We start from the raw sequence: 22702 nt of genomic DNA on the forward strand, positions 1-22702 counted from the left end.
AAAAAAAAGAAAAAAAAAAAAAAAGAAGAAGAAGAAGAAAGAAAGCAGTCACCTCTAGGTGGAGTCAGGCCCTTGCCTCCTCCCTTAAGGGTTTAGCTACAGCATCTGTCTGGCTAGGGGACTCCTGGGAGGTTTACCTAAGAAGATGTAGTTTTCCTTCCCAGAGTTCCCACCTCCTAATGCAGTCCCCACTGACCTTATAAGCCATCATGAAGCTCCACTGGATCTCGTCTAAGCCCCCGAGTCAGTCAGGAGGTGTAGTCGGCTCCCACAGACTCTTCTTCCTCCTCTTTTTTTTGGCAGAACCATTTCTTTGCTCTCAGATGCTGGTTCACAGCCTAAGCTGCAGTAAGGCTCCCAAATGAACAGTTCAGGTTTCCTTGTTCTTTTTTCTTGGGCTCGGGTCTCCAACATGTGGCTGCCTCCAGGCAGGTGACCTCCTAGCTTTATCTCTCGGAGGGTGCTATGTGCTCCTCTCCATCCTCCTCCTTCCTTCCTGTACAGCTCACCCGCCCTGGGTTTCTCCTTTCAAACTACTCTATTGCTCTGAGTTTCAGTTTGAGTCAGTTCTTTGTCCCTGGAATTCTGTTTGTGCTTGTTTTTTGTTTTTTTTTTTTCTTTTCTTTTTTTTTCAGAGCTGGGGACCGAACCCAGGGCCTTGCGGTTGCTAGGCAAGCGCTCTACCACTGAGTTAAATCCCCAACCCCTGTTTGTGCTTGTTCTTAAATTTTTTTTAATATTATTTATTTAATGTATGTGAGTACACTGTAGCTGTCTTCACACACACCAGAGGAGGACATCAGATCTCATTACAGATGGTTGTGAGCCACCACGTGGTTGCTGGGAATTGAACTCAGGACCTCTGGGAGAGCAGTCAGTGCTCTTAACCACTGAGCCATCTCTCCAGCCCAAATTTTTTTTTATTAATGAAACTGAGAACCCCAAGAAGGGGCCCTTGACTTTCCCAGTATCATATGAGGCTCCACTGGGACTTCCGAAGATCCCTGGTAACACTTCTCTTCTGCCTTTTAATTCTTTAATTAGCAGAGAAAATGAATTCGTTCCTGCGCCTCCAAACCACATCACTTGTGAAGCTGAGGCAGGAAGATCCAAGAGTTTGAGGCCAGCCTGGGCTACACAAAGACCTAAGCTATGGAATGAGATCCTGCCTCAAAAAGGCAACTAAACAAATAATGATTCTCTCTCTCTCTCTCTCTCTCTCTCTCTCTCTCTCTCTCTCTCTCTCTCTCTCTCTCTCTCTTCCTGTCCTCCTTCCTTTCTTAGGTTAAAAAACAAATGACCAGTCTAACAACAAGAGAACAAAACAAAACACTGTGACAAGGTAACTCAGGGAGAAAGGGCTTATTCCAGTTCTCGGTTGTAGTTCTCATGGAGGGATGTCAGGGTAGGAACTCAAGTCAGAGGCCATGGAGAATCACTGCTTATTTATTCCCAGAGGGACACTCAGCTATTGTTGTAAAAATATAAAAAACAAAAAGCTTTTACCCCCCATGAGGTCTGTCACCGCAGTGCCCCAAGATATCTGCCGGAAATCTTGCCAGAAGCACACATTCCAATTCCGTGGCGGCCCAGACGAGACTGGAACGGAAAGAGGAGAGAAGACTGGGAGAGAGTAGCCGGTAGACAACATGGCAGGTGACATTAAGATTCCACTCTGTGAGGGGTTGGGGATTTAGCTCAGTGGTAGAGCGCTTGCCTAGCAAGCACAAGGCCTTGGGTTCGGTCCCCAGCTCCGAAAAAAAAGATAAAAAAAAAAAAAAGATTCCGCTCTGTGTATTTACAGGTGGTTATTAATATTCTTAAGGGATGGATGTGTATTGGGCTTTGTATGTTTAGGTGGGCAATTATATCTTATCAATAGGGCCAAAGGTTATTGTGTTGTGTGTTCTTTCCTGTGTAGATTTAAGTGTAATGGAATGTGGGGTGGCTGGTCCGGGCCACCACAGAGTTGGGATGTGTGTTTCTGTCATGGAAACCTGCCTTGGGAACTAGATAGGTAGAGAGATTGCTGCCAGTCTCAGAGAGAGGCCTTCGGCAGTGTGATATGGGATGGAGCAGAGTGGGTGAGATGCTTTGCTGACTGAGAATTAGGATATCTAGTAGAGGGGTTGGGGATTTAGCTCAGTGGTAGAGCGCTTGCCTAGCAAACGCAAGGCCCTGGGTTTAGTCCCCAGCTCCGGAAAAAAAAAAAAAAAAGAAAAAGAAAAAAAAAAAAGATATCTAGTAGATATCTTGGGGCACTGCGGTGCCGGACCTAGAGCAGGTGAAAGACAGCTTTTTTTTTTATATATATATATTTTTACAACAATATTCAGCTTCCTTTCTTTCTTCTTTCTTTTCTCCTCCTCTTCCTTATTGTTTGTTTTTTCAAGACACAGTTTCTCTGTGTAGCCCTGGCTGGCCTTGAACTCAGAGATCTACCCGTCTCTGGCTCACGAGTGCCATCACTGCTTGGCTCAGCTCGCTTCCTTACCCATCCTAGGGTCACCCACCCGGGGTGACACTACTCATCATGGCTGGCTGGTCCCTCACACCGACCACTAAGAAAATGCTCCACAGGCTTGCCTAACGACCAGTCTAGTGGGGCACTTTCTCAATTGAGGCTCTCTTGCCAAATTGTCAATTGACACAGAGCCAGCCAGCACACCGAGCATGTCGTCGATATACTCTCGTCTCTCGCCCTAATCTTTTTTTTTTAAAAGATTTATTTATATACTTTATGTATGTGAATACCCTGTCCATATCTTCAGACACATCAGAAGAGGGCATCAGATCTCATTACAGATGATTGTGAGCCACCATGTGGTTGCTGGGATTTGAACTCAGGACCTCTGGAAGAGCAGTCAGTGCTCCTAACCTCTGAGCCATCTCTCCAGTCCCCTCACCCTAATCTTTTTTTTTTTTTTTTTTTTGGTTCTTTTTTTTTTTTTTTTTTTTTTTTTTTTCGGTGCTGGGGACCAAACCCAGGGCCTTGCACTTCCTAGGCAAGCACTCTACCACTGAGCTAAATCCCCAACCCCTTTTTTACTGAGTTCTTTTTTTTTTTCCACCCTAATCTTTTAAACAGTTGCTTTGTGACTCTTATTTTCTCAAATGAGGCCACGATCTTTTCCTTTTGAACAATGACCTCATGCTATATGTTTCTCCTTCAAGTTACATTTGTCATGGTTTTTATCAGGGCGACAAGGAACCAATATGATGTCTTTATGCTTGGGCTTATGATTCCTGTTAGGCCACCTTCATAACTACCCCGGGACATATGTGGTCCCCCTGGACTATGAAGTGGACATGTCTGAGAGCAATTCAAATGTCCATCAAATGATACATGTTATGTCCATGAACACTGTTCAGCCATAAAGAGGACGGTACTGGGATGTGTCGCAAGGTAAATGAACCTGCTGAGTGTTAGACAAACACAAGGAGCTCATGCTGTTTGACCCCAGTGACATGAGACCTAGAACAGGACACATTATGACACAGAGGGACAATGACTACCTAGAGCAGTGGTTCTCACAGAGTGTTTGGAACATGGGTTCTCAATCTGTGGGTCGAGCCCCTTTGCTGGTTGATTGACTTTTTCACAGGGGTCGTCGAAGACCATTGGAAAACACAGATCTTCACATTATGATTCACAACTGTAGTAAAGTTAGTTATGAGATGAAGTGATTTTATGGTTGGGGGAGTCACCACACCATGAGGGACTGTATGAAAGGGCTGCAGCATTAGGAAGGTTGGGAACCAATCTAGAGGTAGGAGGGTGCTGGGTTCTGTCCCCAGCTCCGGGAAAAAAAAAAAAAAAGAAAGAAAAAAAAAAGAAAACAAAACAAAAAACAAGAAAACCAGAAAATGGGGTTGGGGATTTAGCTTAGAGGTAGAGCACTTGCCTAGCAAGCACAAGGCCCTGTGTTCGGTCCCCAGCTCCGGGAAAAAAAAAAAAAAAAAAAAAGAAAACCAGAAAATGAGTGTAAAGCTGTAACCAAAGTTAGGGAAAGAAACCTATCACGTGCTTTTGGTAGAAATAGTCTGACATACATATTTCCTTCCATCTTGGTTTTTTTTTTTTTTTTTTTTTTTTTTTGGTTCTTTTTTCGAGCTGGGACCAACCCAGGGCCTTGCGCTTCCTAGGCAAGCCTACCACTGAGCTAAATCCCCAACCCTCCATCTTGTTTTAAAGGCAGGGCGGAACCGCACTCTCCCATCGGGATCTCTGAGGAAAGGCTGTGTCACAGCCTTCAGCTTGCTTTGCAAACTTCCGACAAGCTGAGCTGGCCGGCCTGGCACACCCGGAGGGATCGCTTAGCCTCTTCTGGACTAGTAACAACCAGTAAGACACGGGGTGGGCGGTGGGGGGTGTTTGAGTCTGACCTGCTCCCACAGGTCATTATCAGAGGGGTCATCAGAGAGCAGAGGGACACTTCATCCCAGGGAAGGAATGGGTGACTCTGTGCTGCCCAGGCCTTTCTGCCCACCAGGAACGCTAGCTAGCGAGGGCTCCCCCATCTCCATCCACTCCTTACGCGGCAGTGTACTGGGCCCCCATCCATCAGAATGGGCTGGAAGATGGAGCACTGGGTGGAAAGGAGGCTACTTTATTCACAATAATCCTTAAGAGACAGCAGCACACTGGGCCCTCTATCCTTGAGCTCCTGCGATCAGTTCACTTTCGTCAGCTTTAGAGTCCAGGCAGACTCCACTGGGAAAGTGCCTGGTGGCAACAGGGGCAGAGTGATGAGGACGCCTTCCAGTGGGTCCTGGGTCCAGTGCAGTTCTCCTTCCATTCCTAGCATCGTTATCTGCAGAAGGCAAAGCGGACAGGAGCACCCCATTATTCACCGATGAGCAGACCGTGCCCCAAATATGACGGGGGACAACTGTGCTGGGACAGAGCAGTGAGGACTGGCTGGTGGGACTACATGTTAAGGAGCCTGGGAAGGAAGAAGCAAACACCTGCCACCACGTTTTCATAAGAGACACATCTAGCCAGGCGTGGGGGGACAGCCTGCCATCTTAGCACAGAGGGAGGAGACAGGAGCCTGGAGGTCTGGTCTGTCGCTGTGTGGTGAACACTGGTCCCCGAGGCCTGGTCCCCCAGGGACGAGAGCATCTGCACAAACACAAAGTAATGCTCCCAGACCTTGCTCCTTCATTTAAAATGATTGGTTAAACGAAGATGCCGACAGTTTATAACTGGGCAGAGGAGGAGAGGTAGGTGGAATTTTGGTTCCCGGGCTTGGGGTCTAAGGCAGGACCACAAGGTGGAGAGAGGAGTCATAAAAGCACGGCCATGAGGGCTGGCCAATCGGAGTTAAGAGCAGCCCAGATGGAACAAGGCATTTCTTTGGGTTATTGATAGAGAAGTAGACAAAACAGCATGGAGGGTTAATATCTGCCCAGCTCTAGTGCATTAAAGGCTTATCATAAATATGAAAGTTGTGTGTGTTTTGACATTGAGATTAGATACTTAATGCAACACACAAGAGGCCACAGGCTGAGGTTAGCCTGAGCTACGGAAAGAGAACTTCAAACAATGGCTGGGATGTAGTTCAGTGGTGGAATGTTTGCCTGAGCATGCCTAGACCCTGGGGTCTATCCCCAGCACTGGGGTCTATCCCCAGCACTGGGGTCTATCCCCAGCACTGGGGTCTATCCCCAGCACTAGAAAAATGAAGAACAAAACCGGAACATGCTAAGCTTAGGAGGGCGTCATGTCAGAAGCCATCCAGGAAAGGTTAAAGGCAAGCAAGAATGTTTTCTGAGAGAGCTCATCATTTGGCATGGCCTGCAGTGGGTGGGCTCTGGGATGCAGGGTCCTAAGAGACTTCTTCCCAGGATTGCTTCTCACTGCTGATCTGCCTTTCCTGTCGCCATCGCATAGTCTAATGATTCCTATCGTATCGGGCAGGTTAACATGAAGATGCTTTTATATAGTAATGCTGTGTAGATAAATTAATGATTCCATCATTCCTGATAATGATTTTATAGGTTTTCTAAATTGATGTAAGTAATTTCAAGTCCTCTGTAGAATAAAAGCTGCAGTTAGAGCTCTGTAATCTTCATGTCATGAGCTAATTGTGCTAGAAGGAAAAAGCAGGCGTGGAACAAATTTAAGGCAAACATTTCTTCTAGGATAACTGTGAACCCATTATCTGGTAAGTAAAGGTCATAAACTGGGCATAGACAACTTATTGTAGGTGCAAGGACAGAAAAGATTGACTAGTTTATCTGTACAAAGCTTCAAAGTAATAAGACCCGAGGCCAATGATTTAGCTCTTGACAAAACTGCTAACTTGTGACATCAAACTTTAAACTCATAATGAACGTAACAGATAGTGTTTCCTGAGATACTAGCCTTCCTGGGAAGACGTGTGGACAATTCTGCTGTTATACCTCAAGTCTTACCGATTTATGACATGGATTACTGCCTTAACCTTGCTATGAGCGTGTTGGAATGTAAAAGTATTTAGAGAATCACGTAATCACTACCCCCGCTGTAACAGTTCTGCCCGCTGGTTGTATGACGTGGTTTTTAGAGACAGTATTTATGCTGAGGACAGAAATAAAGGCTGTTGAGCTTTTTTTGCTCCACCCAGAGGGAGGGAGTATCCTTTCTGCATGCTGCAAACAGCAGGAGCTAATTATGGGAAGCCAGTGGCTTTTAGCCACAAAATAGCAAGACAGAGTTTAGTTCTCAGAGCCATCAGCTTCTGGGCCCCAGAAGAATAAGAGAGTTACGGGACCAGAGCTCATCAGTCTTTGGCCTTTGTGCAATGGTGTATCCTGCTGTAGTACCTGTGAAGGCCTGGGCAGGTCTGTGGCAGCGGGGACTGACAGAGGGTCCTTACCTTTGTGGCCGATGTCATTTTGGGAGATTGGAGGTTTACCACTCCATCTTCTGGCCAGTGCAGAAAAGTGGCATAAACAGCCGAGTCTTTAGTGGTGTACCTGCGAGCAAAGACATCACGCCCAAGGCTGAGTCCCATGGTTCCCTAGTAGACCCGCACATCCGCTTTAGAAAGCTCTCTCATTAAAGATCTGTCATGACTACTAGGGAGTGCCAGTAAGGTGTTCAGGAAGGAAAGGGACTAGGAAATTCTTTGGAGTCTTCTATTGTCCCCTCACTGGGTTGTTAAGGTTTGTTGAAAAATTACAATTAACCCTTGAGCTTTTCCTGCTGCCTCAAAAACCTTTTGTTCTCGCAATCCCCCCACCCCCAAAAAAAAAAAAAAAAAAAAAAAAAAAAAGAGAGAGAGAAAGAAAAGAAAGATAGCTCAGTGGTGATGGTAGCCATTAAAGGTGGTCCCAGCACCACTCAGGAAGCAGATGCAGGCACACATCTGTAAGTTCAGGTCCAGCCTGGTCTACACAGTTACAGGGTGTCTCAAAAACAGACAAACAAACAAAACAAAACTTCTGCTGGGTATGGGTGATGCTCATATATAATCCTGGCTACTAAGAAGGCTGAGGCAGGGGGATGGCTTGTCCCCCAGGAGGTGGGGACAGCCTATGCAGCATGGAGAAACCCATGACTCACAGTGACAACAACACAGAGCTTTTACTTACCACGTCCTACTTATTAGTACAGAGGTGACACATTCCCTGGTGAAATAATTCGATCTAGAAGTCCGTGTACGAACTTCAGGATCTTTTAGAACTTTTTGGGAAAATTTTTTTTTCTTCTTTTTTTTTTTCGGAGCTGGGGACCGAACCCAGGGCCTTGCGCTTGGTAGGCAAGCGCTCTACCACTGAGCTAAATCCCCAACCCCTTTTTGGGAAAATTTAGGATGGAGCTCTGCACAGGGTGGTTCTGACTGCTCTCCCAGAGGTCTTGAGTTCAGTTCCCAGCAACCACATGATGGCTCACAACCATTTGCAATGGGATCTGACGCCGTCTTCTGGTGTGTCTGAGGGGATCTACAGGGTACGCATAACATAAAATAAATCTTTAAAAAAAAAAAAAAAGCTGGCTCTGGAAGTGGGGTACGTCCACCTTGTTTTGGACCCAAGCATTTTTGTCTCAAAGTGTCCTGAGGCCTCTTGTCAGGGGGCTAAGCTGCCCCCTAAGCCTGTGTCAGCAAGGAAAACAGAAGAACAGACCAAAAGCAAAGCCCCGAGTCTTTGAGAACATCTAGGTCTCTCATCGTCTATCCCTTATATAAAAGCACATGCAGGGGGAACAGGAAGCCAAGGTTCAGCCATGGGCAGCTCAGCCATGGAGTAAGGCACATTTGGAATCCGGCTGATGGCCCCAGCTGCCCCAGCTGCTGGAGTTTGTGAGCCTCAGAGTGATGACATCATTCACGGTGTTGCTCATTTAGGGAGAAGCCTCACTCTGCTCTGCCCAGGACCCTCTGTCAGGATCACCGGCCTTAGGAGCTTCTCCAAGTGATGGGGGTTTTAAGTACTCAGTTTGATATTTTGCCACCTATCTATAATCAGTCTATCTTATCCATCCATCCATCCATCCATCATCCATCCATCCATCCATCCATCCATCCATCCATCATCCATCCAACAGTTAATAATTCTTTTACTCTGGCTTTACTGTCACTCAGAACTGACATATGGCTATCACCAATCATTCTCGAGCACAGGGGAAGGCAGGGCTCACCACACAACTGTCTTGTTCTTTTCAGACTGCACCCTCCATGGTTTGGAGGCATAGATGGCCTCCCCGTTGATCTGCAGCCACTTGCCAACAGCAAGGAGCCTTTCCTGGAAGATGGGCACGATCACGCCGTCTTTATTCGGTCCAATGTTGAGAAGATAGTTGCCTCCCAGACTTATTGTCTGAACCAATTCCTAAAGAAGGCGGAAACGATCAACGCTGAGGCACAACTATTGTGTCCAGAACACGCAGACTCAGGAATATTAGGAGAGAACAGTCCTGGCTTCAATGCTTAGCACCACAAGGGGACACTGGGGGGTGAAGTACACTTTAGAGCAGGGCGCCCCAGCAGTGGCTCCCTAAGCCGTGTAAGTGCAGATCAAATTCACCCCCGGCAAAACTGATGCAAGGAAAGCTGGCCCATAGTTCCAGCACCTGAGGTGGGAAAAGGCAAGATGACCAGGAGTTCAAGGCTGGCCTTGGCTACCAAGTTTGAGGCCAGCAGGGACTCCATGTGTAGAGGGCCACAATAACATTCGCCACCACTAGATGGCGCTGGCTTCCACTGCACCCCACGTGGAAGGCCAGGATAGCCTCCGCCATTACAAGATGGCGCTAGCCTTCGCCGCGCCAGCCGACTCCCTTTCAGGAAGTTATCTGTGTGCGCATGTGCAAGAGTGCCTTCGTGCCAGGTCTTTGCCCACTCCGGGGCGTGCCTTATGAGATCATGGGTAAACAACCAATCAGGTGTGGATGCGCCGCGCTAGGGTGTATATAAGCGCACCATGTTGGCGCGCCGAGGCTTCTCCTTAAGATTAAAATAAAAGTTTGGTCACAGCAAGGATTTCTATGTCCCCGCGTGTTTCTTGCCGGCGAGAGGTCACGCGTGGGACATCCATGGAGACCCAGTCTCAACAAAGAACTACCATAAAGAGACATCCTGAAGCCATTCTGGAGGGGAGGTATTTGCTGTGACCTCTAACAACTGTCCCTCAAGGCAGCCCAGGACTAATTTTACATTTAGAGAAATTCAAAGGTGAGAGCCCATTAAAGGACACCTAAGGAACCTCTCCATTGATTTCTGACGTCTCTTCTCAGCCGTCTTCCCACTCTTGATCTTACGTAGCTGCAGCTACGCACGGCACATCATCTGGTGCCTGAGCCCCCTTCAGCCCCACAGCGCTCAGGAGCTGTCCTGCCAACTGAATTACCCACTATAGTTGCAAGAAAGCACTCCTAGGCCAATGAACAGAAATACTCCTGGGAAGGGGCGGGGACAGCAATGGCCCAGAGAGTGCGTGCCTTGTGAGCAAGAAAACCTGAGCTCAGAATTCATGTTCAAAACAAGACACCATGGGTTCGGTCCCCAGCTCCAAAAAAAAGAACCAAAAAAAAAAAAAAAAAGACACCAAAATCAACAATGGCCAAAAACTCTCAGTGTCGTGGTGCATGCCTATAATGTCTGTTGTGGGGAGCAGAAACAGAAGGTTCACTGCAGTGTACTGGGAGCAGAGCCTAGCTGAGTGGCCAGTCCCAGGCTAGTCAGAGACCTTGTCCCCTAAATAGATGGAAACTGAGGAATGAGGTTACACTGGATGTCACAAACACACTTGCATACACACATCAAAACAAACACTAGCACATGCATATTACATGTACGCACACACACACACACACACACACACACACACACACACCTCTTTCCCACAAAGAAGAAGAAGGAAAGTTCTGGAAGAACATCTCTGTAAGATAACACTTTCCCTGAGGCTGAGAAGATGGTGAAGGCAATGACTTCAGAAGATGAAGTCCCTCAACACCAAGCTTGACCTAAGTTTGATCCTTGGGACGCCCAGGCTGGAAGGAGAGAAGTGACTCTCAAGCTGTCCTTTGAACTCTACATGTACAATGTGGCACACGCTTGCCCCCACCCCAAATAAGCAGATAAGCAGATGTAGTTTAAGGTTTTAAAATTCCGACCCCTTCCTCAGTAATAGTGACAATGTCCTTAGGAGAGGTTCCTCTCTGAGGTGGTTTGAATACACTTGGCCCAGGGAGTGGTACTTTTGGGAGGTGTGGCCTTGTTGGAAGAAGTGTGTCACTGTTGAGGTGGGCAATGAGACCCTCCTCCTAACTACGTGAGAGCCAGTCTTCTCCTGTTTGCCTTCAGAACAGATGCTCCTCCCGCCCCATGCCTGCCCAGACGGACTGAACCTCTGAAACTGTAAGCCAGCCCCAAATTACATGTTGTCCTTGTAAGAGTTGCCTTGGTCATGATCTCTGTTGCCCCTCAATAAAACCCTAACTAAGACAGTCTCCACGTACTAGGGCCCGAGCAGGCTCTAGCAACTGGACTCCGGGTTAGAGGACAGCTTTGGGACAAGCAAATGGCTAAGGCAGAGTGCTCTTACCTCAATGATTTCATTTTCGTCGACGATGGTAGACATGCTCATGTCTCTCCGATAGCCCCAGGACGCCTTGTCCACGCTGGTGCACATCTCCCACTTGTGGTCTGGCAGGCTGTGTGGTCTGTATTTGTCTTCACAGTTGTAGTACCCTCCGTGACGACAGGAGCAGTTCTGACCCCACCGGTCATTCACTACCACCTGATCCTAAAGGAGAAAGGAGACTGGGGTCATTGGCACAGCACCGCCTGGCTCCTTCATGAAATGGAGATCCACCTGGCAACATTCTGTTTGCAAGGAAGAATACCAGGACTCCACTAGTGTTTATCCCCTGCTGCTGTCTTGCTCTAAAGGGCACATGTGGGACTCTACACATTTTTGGCTGTCCCCATGAGGGTGGTGCTGCTATCTAGTGGGAGAGACCAGAGATGCTGAGAAATGTCCTACAGTATTGAAGACAGTGCCTTTTACAAAGCAGTATCCAGGGCTAGAGAGATCCAGTGGCTAAGAGCTCATAGCTGCTGCTCTTTACCAGAGGACCCAGGTTCAATTCCCAGCACTCACATGACAGTTCAAAACAAAAACAAAAACAAAAACACCTGTCTGTAATTCACACCCTCACACATATATAATTAATGCCTGCAAATTCCAATGCACATAAAATAAAAAAGGAAACATACAATAACCAAAAAACTCACGATCACCGCCAAAAGTCAAAGCAGCATCCAGCCCCTAATGTCAGCAGGGCCTGAGCCCAGGGACCTAGCAGAGGGATGCATGGAGTAAGTGTGCATATAGGGAGAGCCCCACAGACTGCCTGTGGGGCCCAGGAATGGCGGCTGAGTGGGTAAGGCGCTTTCTGTGTAAGCAGGAGGGCTCTAGCACTCATTTGTCAAAAAGGCAGGCGTGGGACAGGAGAGATGGCTCAACAGTTAAGAGTGCTTGATGCTTTTCTTGGAGATCTGGTGCCACTTTCTGGCTTCTATGGGCTTTACACATTACACACAAACTTACACAAAGCATTCATACATACAGGTATACATACATACATACATACATACATACATACAGGCATACATACACACACATATAATAAACAATTTAAAAGTGAGTATGGGGGTTGGAGAGATGGCTCAGTGGTTAAGAACACCGACTGCTCTTCCAGAGGTCCTGAGTTCAAATCCCAGCAACCACGTGGTGGCTCACAACCATCTGTAATGGGATCTGACACCCTCTTTTGATGTGTCTGAAGACAGGGACAGTATACTCACATATATATAAAGTCAATAAATCTTTAAGAAAAAAAAAAAAAGCGAGTATGGGTGTTTTGCCTGCATGTATGTTGATGCACATGTGTGCAGTACCCCCGGCCAGAAGAGGGTGTCAGCTGCCCTGGTACTGTAGTTTCGGGTGGTTGTGATCCACCACGAGTGAGCGTGCTGGGTAGGGAACTCAAGAGCCTGCTGCTCCTGTGAGTCTCCTGCTTTAACCACTGAGCCCTCTCCCCAGTGTCAGCTGTGATTGACATTTGCTTCCTTCCCCAACATGGCCTCCCTTGCTCATCTGTTTTGAGATTCTCCTTAACGGGGGTTGTCATCCGATGCAGTGTACAACCCGCTCCATGAAGGCACAGCCCAGGGAAGGGCACCTACCTCAGAGGCATAGAAGTATCACCTTCCTAAGTCTGGTTTGTCAAGACAGGGTTTCTCTGTGTAGCCCTGGCTGTCCTGGAACTCACTCTGTAGACCAGGCTGGGCTTGAACTCACAGAGATCACCAGCCTCTGCTTCCTGAGTGCTGGGATGAAAGGTGTGCGCCATCATGCTTGGCTTCTTTATTTGTTTTTGAAGATAAGAGTCTGACTATGCATCCATGGCCAGCCAGGGAACACACTGGGTAGACCAGGCTGACCTCGAACTCACAGAAATCCACCTGCCTGTCTCCTGAGTGCTAGGATTAAAGGCGTGCACCACCATACTTGGCCCATCTCAAGTCTGGATGGGCTGTCAACTGCTCACTCATAATAGTATATAACTGAGGTAGGGACAGGGGTGCCATGGTGAATAACAGAGTGTTTCTCCTCAAACACTAAGCAGAGATAGATGTGGACGATTTAGGCCATGGCGTTTTGTCAGTGTTGCTGACCTGGGGATGAACTGCATATCTGGGGGTCCCCAGAGACTCTGTAAATCCCTAGAAGCAAGGCTTGGACTGCTGTTAGCATGCTCTCCCCGAGTGAAGTCTCCAGCATGAGAACTGCCTCTAACCAGCATTCAGGGGTCTCTCTCTTCTCCTTCCCATTTTCTGAGTTTAGTAATAACTACCCAATACGACTGAGCAGAGAGGAATCCAGCAGAGCATCTTCACCCAAGCTCAGTGTTGGACTTCTTACTACACCCCGGCCCGTGCATGCTAAGCACCTGTCCTCCCACCAGGCTACTCCTCCAACTACCAAGCTCTTCTCTTTTCCATTCTTTCCTTTCCATTTCTCTCTTTCTTTCTTTCTTCCTTTCTTTCTCTTTTTCTCTCTCTCTTTCTTTCTTTGTTTTTTTGGAAGGAGAATTTCTCTGTGGCCCTGGCTGTCCTGGAACTTACTCTGTAGACCAGGCTGGCCTGGAATTCATAGAGACCTGCCTGCCTCTGCCTCCCAGATGCTGGGATTAAAGGTGTCACCACCACGACCTGGGCCAAGCTGCTTCGTACTTAGATCTTTCTTTAAAATCTATAAATCGGGGTTGGGGATTTAGCTCAGTGGTAGAGCGCTTGCCTAGGAAGCGCAAGGCCCTGGGTTCGGTCCCCAGCTCCGAAAAAAAGAACCAAAAAAAAAAAAAAATCTATAAATCAAGAACATGCAAAATCTTTGACATTTCCTATCATAAAGATTAAGACATCTGTCATTCAATAAAGTTTCCACAACACAAGGTGTAAAACGGCAGCCTATGTACCAGCTAGTTGTACTAGCTAGTTATGGGGAAGGTTCAGTTAGCTAAGTACCCTTTAAACCTTGGGTACAGAGCTAGGATCAGTGCCACACACCTGTAATAACCCCAGTTCTTGGAGAGCAAAGGCTCAATTGCTGTGCATTTCTCCTGCCACAGCTGCCTTCTGATAGCCGAGAGTACAGGTAAGTATCTGCACGCTCATTCATACACTCTTATCAACGCCAATAATTGGTGAGTTAAATAACCACCTACCTTGACCGGGCTTTCATTGTAGAGCCAAGCAAGGAACTCCGTGGAGTTCCAGTACGTATCGGGACACTCCCACTCCCCATCAGACCAGATTAGGTCAGGCTTGTACCTGGAAGACACGTGACCAGAACAGTTTGCCATTGGAGTCTGTATCTAGTCCAGTCTATGGACAGGTGTTTGCCCCACATATTTAAAAATTAGAACTGGGAGTCTGGCTCTGTGGGAGAACACTTGCTTATCCCAGTGAGGTCTTGGGCTCCATTCCTAGCCTGTCAGAAAGAAAAGTCTCTTGATTGGAAATGACCATAAAAATTACAATGTAGAAACTAAAGTGATAAGAAATCATTTTTTTTCTGACACACACACACACACACACACACACACACACACACACACACACAGCCTGAGAGACAGGGTGTAGAGAGGTGGCTCACTAGTGCGGAGCCAGCAGCAGATGACTCAGGCTCTGGCAGAACACTGGCTGCTTGAGAAGTTGAGTTCTGATTTTCCACACCCACACCGGAAGCTTACAATCACATATACTCCAGTCCCACGGGATCTCATGCCACGTTCTGGCCTCTGTTGACACCAGGCATGCATGGAGAGCACAGACAAACATGCAGGCCAAACACCCAAACAGCTGCAGTAACTGTTTTAATTAAAACAAGAGCTTCAGGGGCTGGTGAAAGGCTCTGGTGAAAAGGCGCCAAGTCTCACGGCCTGAGTGCAATCCCTGGGACACTGCGCGCACACATCCCAAAGAACTAAAATGTAAGAGTAACAACAACGGCAGCAACAGGAATGATAATGACCGCGGTAGTCAGGCACGTTCCCTCTAACCGCCTTTGCTGCCCCTTTTAGAAAGGAGCTGTGATCCATGTCTAGAGATTGCCTCCCTTCAAGCAACCAACTCTAATTAGGGGTGCTGCTCCCAGGGCTTGACAGTCACCTCAGGGGGTGAACGAGCGTGCTTAGTGCTTACAGAGGACCTGGGTTTGCCTGCCAACAACATGGTGACTCACAACCAACAACTTATTTCAGGGAATCTGATGCTCTCTGGCTTCCTCGGGCACACGCTGCCCACACATAAAGAATAATGAAGCTTTGGAAAAGAGGCTGGGGCAGGCCAGAAGGCTCAACTGAGCTGGTAAAGCTCCTGCTGCCAAGCCTGATGGCCTGAGTTCGATCCCCAGGGTCCTCATGGAAGGAGAGAACTGACTTCTCCGACCTCCGTGTGTGCTGCGGCACATCTGTGCTCATACACATACCTAGGCATGAGCATGACATAATCAACTGTGACAGGAAAAACAACAGCAGTGCTCACCGCCTGGGCCAGGTGGCTCAGTGGTGGCTCACACCTGTAATCCTAGCACTTGGGGATTTGAACCTGAGTTGGGAGATTTGCAAATTAGAGGCTACCCTGGGGCTCTATGCCCATTATCTCATCAATTCCCATAATTACGAACCCCAGTTCAGGGATAGATAAGAAAGCAAGGGAGAGGCTAAACAAGTTGGCTCTAAGCCACACAGTTTACAAAGTAACAAAGCCAGGGGTGCTGGCATAGTGTATAATCCCAGTGTGCAGAAAATCCCGACCCAGCAGGTCTGCTATAAATGTGAGGCCAGCCAAGGTTAGATAAGACTATGGAGGGGGACTGGAGAGATGGTTCAGTGGTTAAGGGCACTGACTGCTCTTCTAGAGGTCCTGAGTTCGAATCCCAGTCATCCACATGGTGGCTCACGGCCAACTGTAATGAGATCTGATGCCCTCTTCTGGTGTGTCTGAAGACAGCTACAGTGTACTTATATATAATAAAAAAATAAATCTTAAAAAAAAAAAAAAAGACGGGGTTGGGGATTTAGCTCAGTGGTAGAGCGCTTGCCTAGGAAGCGCAAGGCCCTGGGTTCGGTCCCCAGCTCCGAAAAAAAGAAAAAAAAAAAAAAAAGAAGACTATGGAGAGAGGAAAGAAGGAAAGAAGATAAACGAGAGAGAGAGAGAAGAGAGAGAGAGAGAGAGAGAGAGAGAGAGAGAGAGAGAGAGAGAGAAGAGAAGAGAAAAAAGCCCAAAAACTAAACTTGACTTCAGAACTCCAGACACCTGCACTCGGCCATCCCCCTGCAGGTCTTTTACAATAGTCATCTGGCTAGAACCAAATGCAAGTGGACTGCCTAAAAGCTGGGGACAGTGGTTCATGGCTGTAATCCCATCGTTCAGGGGAGACAGGAGTACTGTCTGAAATTAGCGGGCAGCCTAGGTTACAAAGGAAGACCTGTCTCAAAAATATACCAACCGACGAACCAACCAACCAGCCAGGAACAGTGGCTCAGGCCTGAAATCCGCACACTTCAGAGGCTGAAGCAGGAGCATCAACAAGGGCTACAAAGTGAGAAAAAAAGAAAAACTGCCAGGCATGGTGGTGGCAGAAGTTTTCGACCCAGCACTTGGGAGGCAGAGGCAGGTGGAGCTCTGAGTTTGAGGCCAGCCTGGTCTACATAGTGATTGGCAGGACAGCCAGGGATGCACAGAGAAACCTTATCTTGGAAACCCAAAAGAAAAATCCAAACATAACCACAAAAACAAAATATATAAAATGAGAGTTGGGGTGAAGAAGCTCTCTTAGGCTCTGGTGGCCCCCCACATGCAGCTAGGGAAAGTGTGGACGCGGACAGCGAGAGGGTCAGTGGGTAAAAGGGCTTGCCTTCAAGCCTGATCCTTGGGGTCCACATGGCAGACTGAGAAAACTAACTTCCCAAGATTGTCCTTTGACCTGAATACGTGTGTTGTGGCATGCAATGCCATTCATCCTCAATCAATCATCAATCAATCAATCAATGTAAAAGAAAACATCAGGCAGGTTAGCTTTTCTGATGCTAAGGTCCTGTTCCCCAATTGGTTCTTGATCTGTCAGAAAAGAAGCCAAGGACCAATTGCTGGGCGGAATAGGCAGGACTTCCAGGTCCCCATAGACACTAGGGGAGAGAGGAGGGAGAGAGAGGAGAGAAAGAGAGAGAGGGGAGAGAGAGAGAGAGAGAGAGAGAGAGAGAGAGAGAGAGAGAGAGAGAGAGACACCATGCTTCATTCAGAGGGAGAAAAGGTGACCAAGGTGAGATCTCAGGTGGGGCAGCAGCCTGTGGCCACTCTCACAGGCAGGTGGCTGTGGGTGTTGAGCAGGGACTAGATGTAACTAGATGTAACTAGATGTAACTAGATGTAACTAACTAGATGTAACTAGATGTAACTAACTAGATGTAACTAGATGTAACTAGATGTAACTGAGCAGCTAGAGTTGAGGGCAGATGGAGAGGTGTGGAGCTAAGCTAAGAGTATTGATAAAGGCAGGCTTCTCCAGGGGGGAGATAAGTAGCGCCCAGCAATTGTTTCAAAAAGGCAAGTCAAAGTTGAGCAACGCCTTTGCCTGGCCTTTGCCTGTGATTTTTATCCGTGGATTCAAGCTGGGTGGGGACTGAGCTACAGTAAGCGACAAACTCCACATTGCAATTGGTTGATTTGCGAATGGTGACCTCTCCAAGGTCCTGACTAGACCCATTGGCAAGTGGGGAGGGTGCTGAAGCTCTGGCTTTGACACAGGACAGCCAGCCAGGTCCCTGTGACTGCTGCATCAGTGAGCGTGCACAGCCCAGAAGTTCTGGGCGTGGGAAGGGCAGGAGAGAAGCAAGCTTTGCACTGACGTAAACTCCACTTTTATCACGCTGATGTCCTCTATGTGTTTTTTGTAGAGCAGCTTCTACAGTGGTCAGGCCCGGGCAATCCTCCTTCTTACCTATTCACGAGGTCGTACAGCTCTGGCATTGTTTTTGTACTGACGAAATGCTGAGTCCTGAGGCCATTTTTCTTATCTAGTAGGTAGAGTGGATGGAACCACTCAAAGAGCGAGTGGTAGAGGCCGTATCGTATGTTCCTTGAACAGAAAAAATACAGCAGCAGCTGGCGTTAGGCAGAGAGAAAACAATTTGCTTCACGAAAAATCAGGCTGGGTGTGGAGTCAGCACATTGGAGGGGGAGACAGGAGTTCAAGGTCATCTTTGGCTACTAAGTGGTATGATGTCAGCCTAAGCTATCTGAGATTTTTTTTTACTTAATTTAAATAATTTATTTAACACACACACATTTGTTTGAGACAGGGTCTCAATATGTAGCCCTGGTCAGCCTGGGACTGGCTATGTAGATCAGGCTGGCCCCAAACATCCACATGCCTCTGTCTTCCAAGAGCTGAGATTAAAGGCAAGCACCACCACCATCTTCCTTATTTTTTATGGTGCTGGGAATCACCTATGCTAGGCAAACATTCAGTCACGTGCTACATCCCCATCTGTATTAAACATTTCTTTAAAGAACTAGAAGGAAGGAGATGGAAGGTTCCTAACACAAATGTCGAATGATTAAGGATCTAGAAATGCTAATTGCACATTATACACCAAACACAGGTCACTTGGTGTTTCCATAAATATGCGGTTATTATGGCTCAGTTAAGATATGCTGCTGTGCAAACATTACAATGCAGGTAATGAAAAAATTACACAGCAAGAAAGAACTGAGGTGGCGGGGGTGGGGGAGGCTGTCATTTCAGTATGTGACTCAGGGACTAACCACTGACAGAGAAGGTACCAATGTGTCCTGCTAAGGGTTGGTGTGTGGCCACAGATCTGGAAGCCTAGCACCTGGAAGGCAGAGGCAGGAGGATTGTATCAAGTTAGAAGGTAGGGTGCAGCACGTTTCAAGCTCTTCGAGGATACAGTGCAAGGTTCTGTCTCAGAAGACCAAACCAAACAAAAAGAGCTACTTCCAAAGTCCAGGTGTGATCCAGCCCTAAGGTCACATGAGCAGTTGTCACAGGGTTAGTGGCCAAGTGCAGCATGGGGCACAGAACAGAGCAAGTAGCAGGAGTCAGCAAAAGCATTCTTAGAGGTCCAGGTAGTCCCCTGGGCTTTGCCAGCTCTGCGGTCTCTGTCTCAGCTCCCAGCTTGTTCCGGGAGACAGTCCTGGCCAGTCTGTCTGTTAGGCATAGCTGTGTCTAATCAAACTCCATTTATAGAAACAGGCAGAGCAGAAAGGAATCTTCTTTCTTAAAGGCAGACATAGCCAGTAGGGCTCAAAACCTGAATACGCACTGGTGGTGGGGACAGGGCTTGCTGTGTACTGTCTGCGCCTAGGCTCACATATGTTCTGAAGGATGCTGGCAGAAGTGGGACACCTCAAGGACATCCTCTGGTTCCTGCTGCTCCCTGGTCATTTGTCACGTGAATGAATGACCTCTACCACAGTGTGTGGGCCACATGTATGCAGCTGCACCACTATGGTGGTCTGAAAATCAACCTTTCCTGCCTGAAGCCGCTTTTAACAGGTATGGTGGTCACTGACACAGAAGCACCTAATACACTCAGTGGATGAGCAACTGCTTAATATACACGAGGTAGGGTCCTGTGACCCTCAGCCCCAAAACCCAAAGCCACCCCCCGCCTCTGCCACACCCAATTAATAATAGAAACTAATAGAGAAGCTGATTTCTATTATTATTGTTTAGCTTTTTAAGATTCAGTCTTATTTAGCCCAGGCTAGCCTCAAACTCACTCTACACCTAAGGCCAGCCTTGAACTACTGACCCTCCTGCCTGGCTACTTTATCTGGCTTGGGTTACTTTGCCTCCCAAGTAAGTAACATCAGCCTGGCTAGTTACTCCCTATTAAGTGACGAACACTGAGGTGTGTGGAGGAGAATCAGTTGTGTGTTGCCTTCTTTAGTGTCCTGTCAGCCATTATCAGAGCTTGCCCTGAGGCATGAACAGCTCAGTGTTGGATGCTGGCAGCTATGGAGGAGAAAGGTGGGTCCCAATCTCCCTGGCTTCCATCACATACTGGAGAAGGCTCTGTATTACACGTTTTCCCATGGAAATCCTTTGAAGGCTACGAATAGACCATCACAGTCTATGATGGGTGTCCTCCACCCCACTGTGAACTTTCTCTGTATCACCTTTGGTTCTGTGAAAAACCACCAAATCTAAGTCTGGGAGCCCATCTGCTTGCTGGCTAAATGACCTCGGCAGACAAACAGGAGGATAGAGGGTGGATCTCTGGAGGGCTGGGTGGGAAAGATGGTGGAGTAGCTGGCTGTCCACAGACACGTACCTCTTCCGCACAGCTGCTCCCAACTCGCCGACCAAATCACGGTGGGGCCCCACGTCCTTCGAGTTCCAGTTCCAAGACACGGCGCTTGGCCAGTTTGTGAAGCCTTCGTGATGCTTTGCGGTCAGGACGACATACCTGCAGGCATCAAAACCAAAGGAGAACAAAGGAATCGGGCAATGTCCACAGCTGTGACCTTGCCTGGCATGCCTGAGAATTTTTTTTTCTTTTTTTTCCAGAGCTGGGGACCAAACCCAGGGCCTTGCGCTCGCTAGGCAAGCGCTCTATCGCTGAGCTAAATCCCCAACCCCCTGAGAATTTAACACAGGTCTTGATGAAAGGATACGTCCTGGGATGAGTCACTATGACAACCACGATGCTTTTACAGTGATAATATCCCCAAGCAGGTATGACTCAAGAACGGATGGAGGTACTGGAGGCCCAGAGAGGAGGGGAAGCTGGCGAGAGAAAAGCTGTGCTACTTAGCTCTTAGGTTCAACCCTTCTGGGAACAACTGAGGAATCTGTTTCAAACCTCTGCCCCGTTCTATTGACAAGAACAAAGGGTAGTCACAGCAACTGTTTGTCTTTGTAAACAATGTCTCGAAATTGTCTTTCATTTAAGGCGACAAAGACTCAAATACCTGGGACTGAAAAGACCAGTGCTGAGATAGTCAATTCATCCAATGTATTATTTACTTTTATAGAAAAAGAAAGATAACACGTGTATGAGATTTCATCACTAGCTGGTGCAGGGGCCCCTGGACTTCGGAATTATACAGTATCCTAGGCTCATACAAACGGTCCTTCCTGCAATACATCTCTTTCCTCTTTTAAACATTCCTTTTGAAATATAAAAATCCTTCCCACTCAACAAGCAAATAACCACTCCCTCTGGGTATGGCTTGCAGACCCTGAGTGCAGTGGTCAAGAGCTTTCATTTCCAGATCATAGATCTGCAGTCTAGGACACCAGGCTTCTTCCTCCCTCTGGGTTGGTCACCTAGTCCATAAAACAGGAAGTCTGGAGAGGAGCTGGGCTAGAAGACAGATTCCTATTCTCTTGGGCCTTTTACTCCCACACTGTAATGGCCAAAATACTAAGTGCCAGCTATACACAGCCTTTCCCTTCAGTGTGAGAAAACCCAAGGTCAGAGGAATCAGAAAGCAGGAGTTTGCCAGAATCACTGAGAAAATAGAGGACTCCACTAAGCCAGGAGCAGGAGGCTGCTCTCCCAGTGGCCAAATCCTCTGTCAGCCAAAATTCTCTCTGGCTTAGAGGGCTCTCACAATGCACTTCCTCTGGAGGGCTCTGGCCAAACAACCCCTTCCTCCTCTGAGTTCTACCACAAGGAAGTGAGAAGCGAGGGGAGACCCCAACAGAGTACAACCCTAAACTCCCATCCTTCTCATTTTAGAGGCACAAGGAAGTCAGGCGGCTTCTTTTTATAACCTTTCACGGACGCTGTACGTAGCCTAAGGGGACTGGCTCAGATCAACAACTCAGGGCCACTGACGGGTATCTGGGCTGTGTTCTGGACCTTTCAAAGGGGACGCCGAGTGTAGCCTGGCTCTATTCTCTCCGCACAGGTGTACTGCCCAGTGCTTTCCCGCCTTATTTTTTTTTTTTCTAACTGATCCCAAGCTGGATCCTCTTCTTTAGCATCGGTGCTCCTTTCTCCAGGATGCAGAAGGTCCGGGGCCTTTCGAGGTCAGGCAGCACCGGCCGTGGGCCTGCCTGGTCCCGCCTCGCGCCCGTCCCGCACTCACTTGGCCCCGGCAGCCTGGAAGAGGTCTGCCCACTCCTCCGGATGGAAGAAGCGCGCTGTAAACATCGGTGCAAAGTCGGCGTAGCTGAAGCCGGGCGGGTAGTTTTCTTTCATGAAGCGCACGTACGCCGCCGACTGCTCGCCCTGCCAGTGCCACCAGAACCACTCGCTGCCCCAGGCGGGCACCGAGTACACCCCCCAATGCACGAACAGCCCGAACTTGGCCTCGTCGAACCATCTCGGCAGTGGTCGCGCGTCCAAGCTCGGCCAGTCCGGAGTGTAGTGGTGCGGAGCCAAGCCCCCTGCCTGGGCCGAAGCTGCCAGTAGCAGCAGAAGCCCGAAGCCCACCGCCCACCACTCACTTTTCAGCTCCCACATCCCTGCTTCCGGGACCGAACCGCCCCCCTCTTAATGCGCAGGCACCGGAGAGTAGCCCCGCCTCTCAGAGTAACGATTGGCTTGGAAGGGGAGAGGGGCGGGGTCAGTATGGCGGTCCAGAAGGCCGTCTGAGGCGCCGGCTCTGGAGCGCCCTCTGGCATTGAAAGGGAGAAAGACCTAAGGAGGCGTTGGCTGGCT

The 22702-nt window shown here is 48.3% G+C and overlaps 1 protein-coding gene across 1 annotated transcript; it reads right to left on the minus strand.

The window, feature by feature from the left end:
• Positions 1-4589: 4589 nt before the first annotated feature.
• Positions 4590-22555, minus strand: Fuca1 (alpha-L-fucosidase 1). The gene is made up of 8 exons (XM_032896209.1): positions 22128-22555; positions 20363-20497; positions 18001-18138; positions 14222-14327; positions 11035-11235; positions 8630-8820; positions 6864-6963; positions 4590-4814 (listed from the first exon to the last, which is right to left on the minus strand). The coding sequence occupies exons 1-8, from the start codon at positions 22502-22504 to the stop codon at positions 4674-4676; spliced, it is 1389 nt and encodes a 462-aa protein (XP_032752100.1). The 5' UTR covers positions 22505-22555; the 3' UTR covers positions 4590-4673.
• Positions 22556-22702: the final 147 nt, after the last annotated feature.

Source organism: Rattus rattus, chromosome 1 (genome assembly GCF_011064425.1).
Source record: "Rattus rattus isolate New Zealand chromosome 1, Rrattus_CSIRO_v1, whole genome shotgun sequence".
In the NCBI taxonomy this organism is placed as follows: Eukaryota; Metazoa; Chordata; class Mammalia; order Rodentia; family Muridae; genus Rattus; species Rattus rattus.

Bases quoted from the DNA above. Each gene is read 5' to 3' on its own strand.
- Fuca1 (XM_032896209.1), bottom strand. From the start codon at position 22,504: ATGTGGGAGCTGAAAAGTGAGTGGTGGGCGGTGGGCTTCGGGCTTCTG. The intron at 20,498-22,127 runs GTGAGTGCGGGA...TGATGCCTGCAG, and splicing joins TTCCAGGCTGCCGGGGCCAA to GTATGTCGTCCTGACCGCAA. The intron at 8,821-11,034 runs GTAAGAGCACTC...CGCCTTCTTTAG, and splicing joins ACGAAAATGAAATCATTGAG to GAATTGGTTCAGACAATAAG.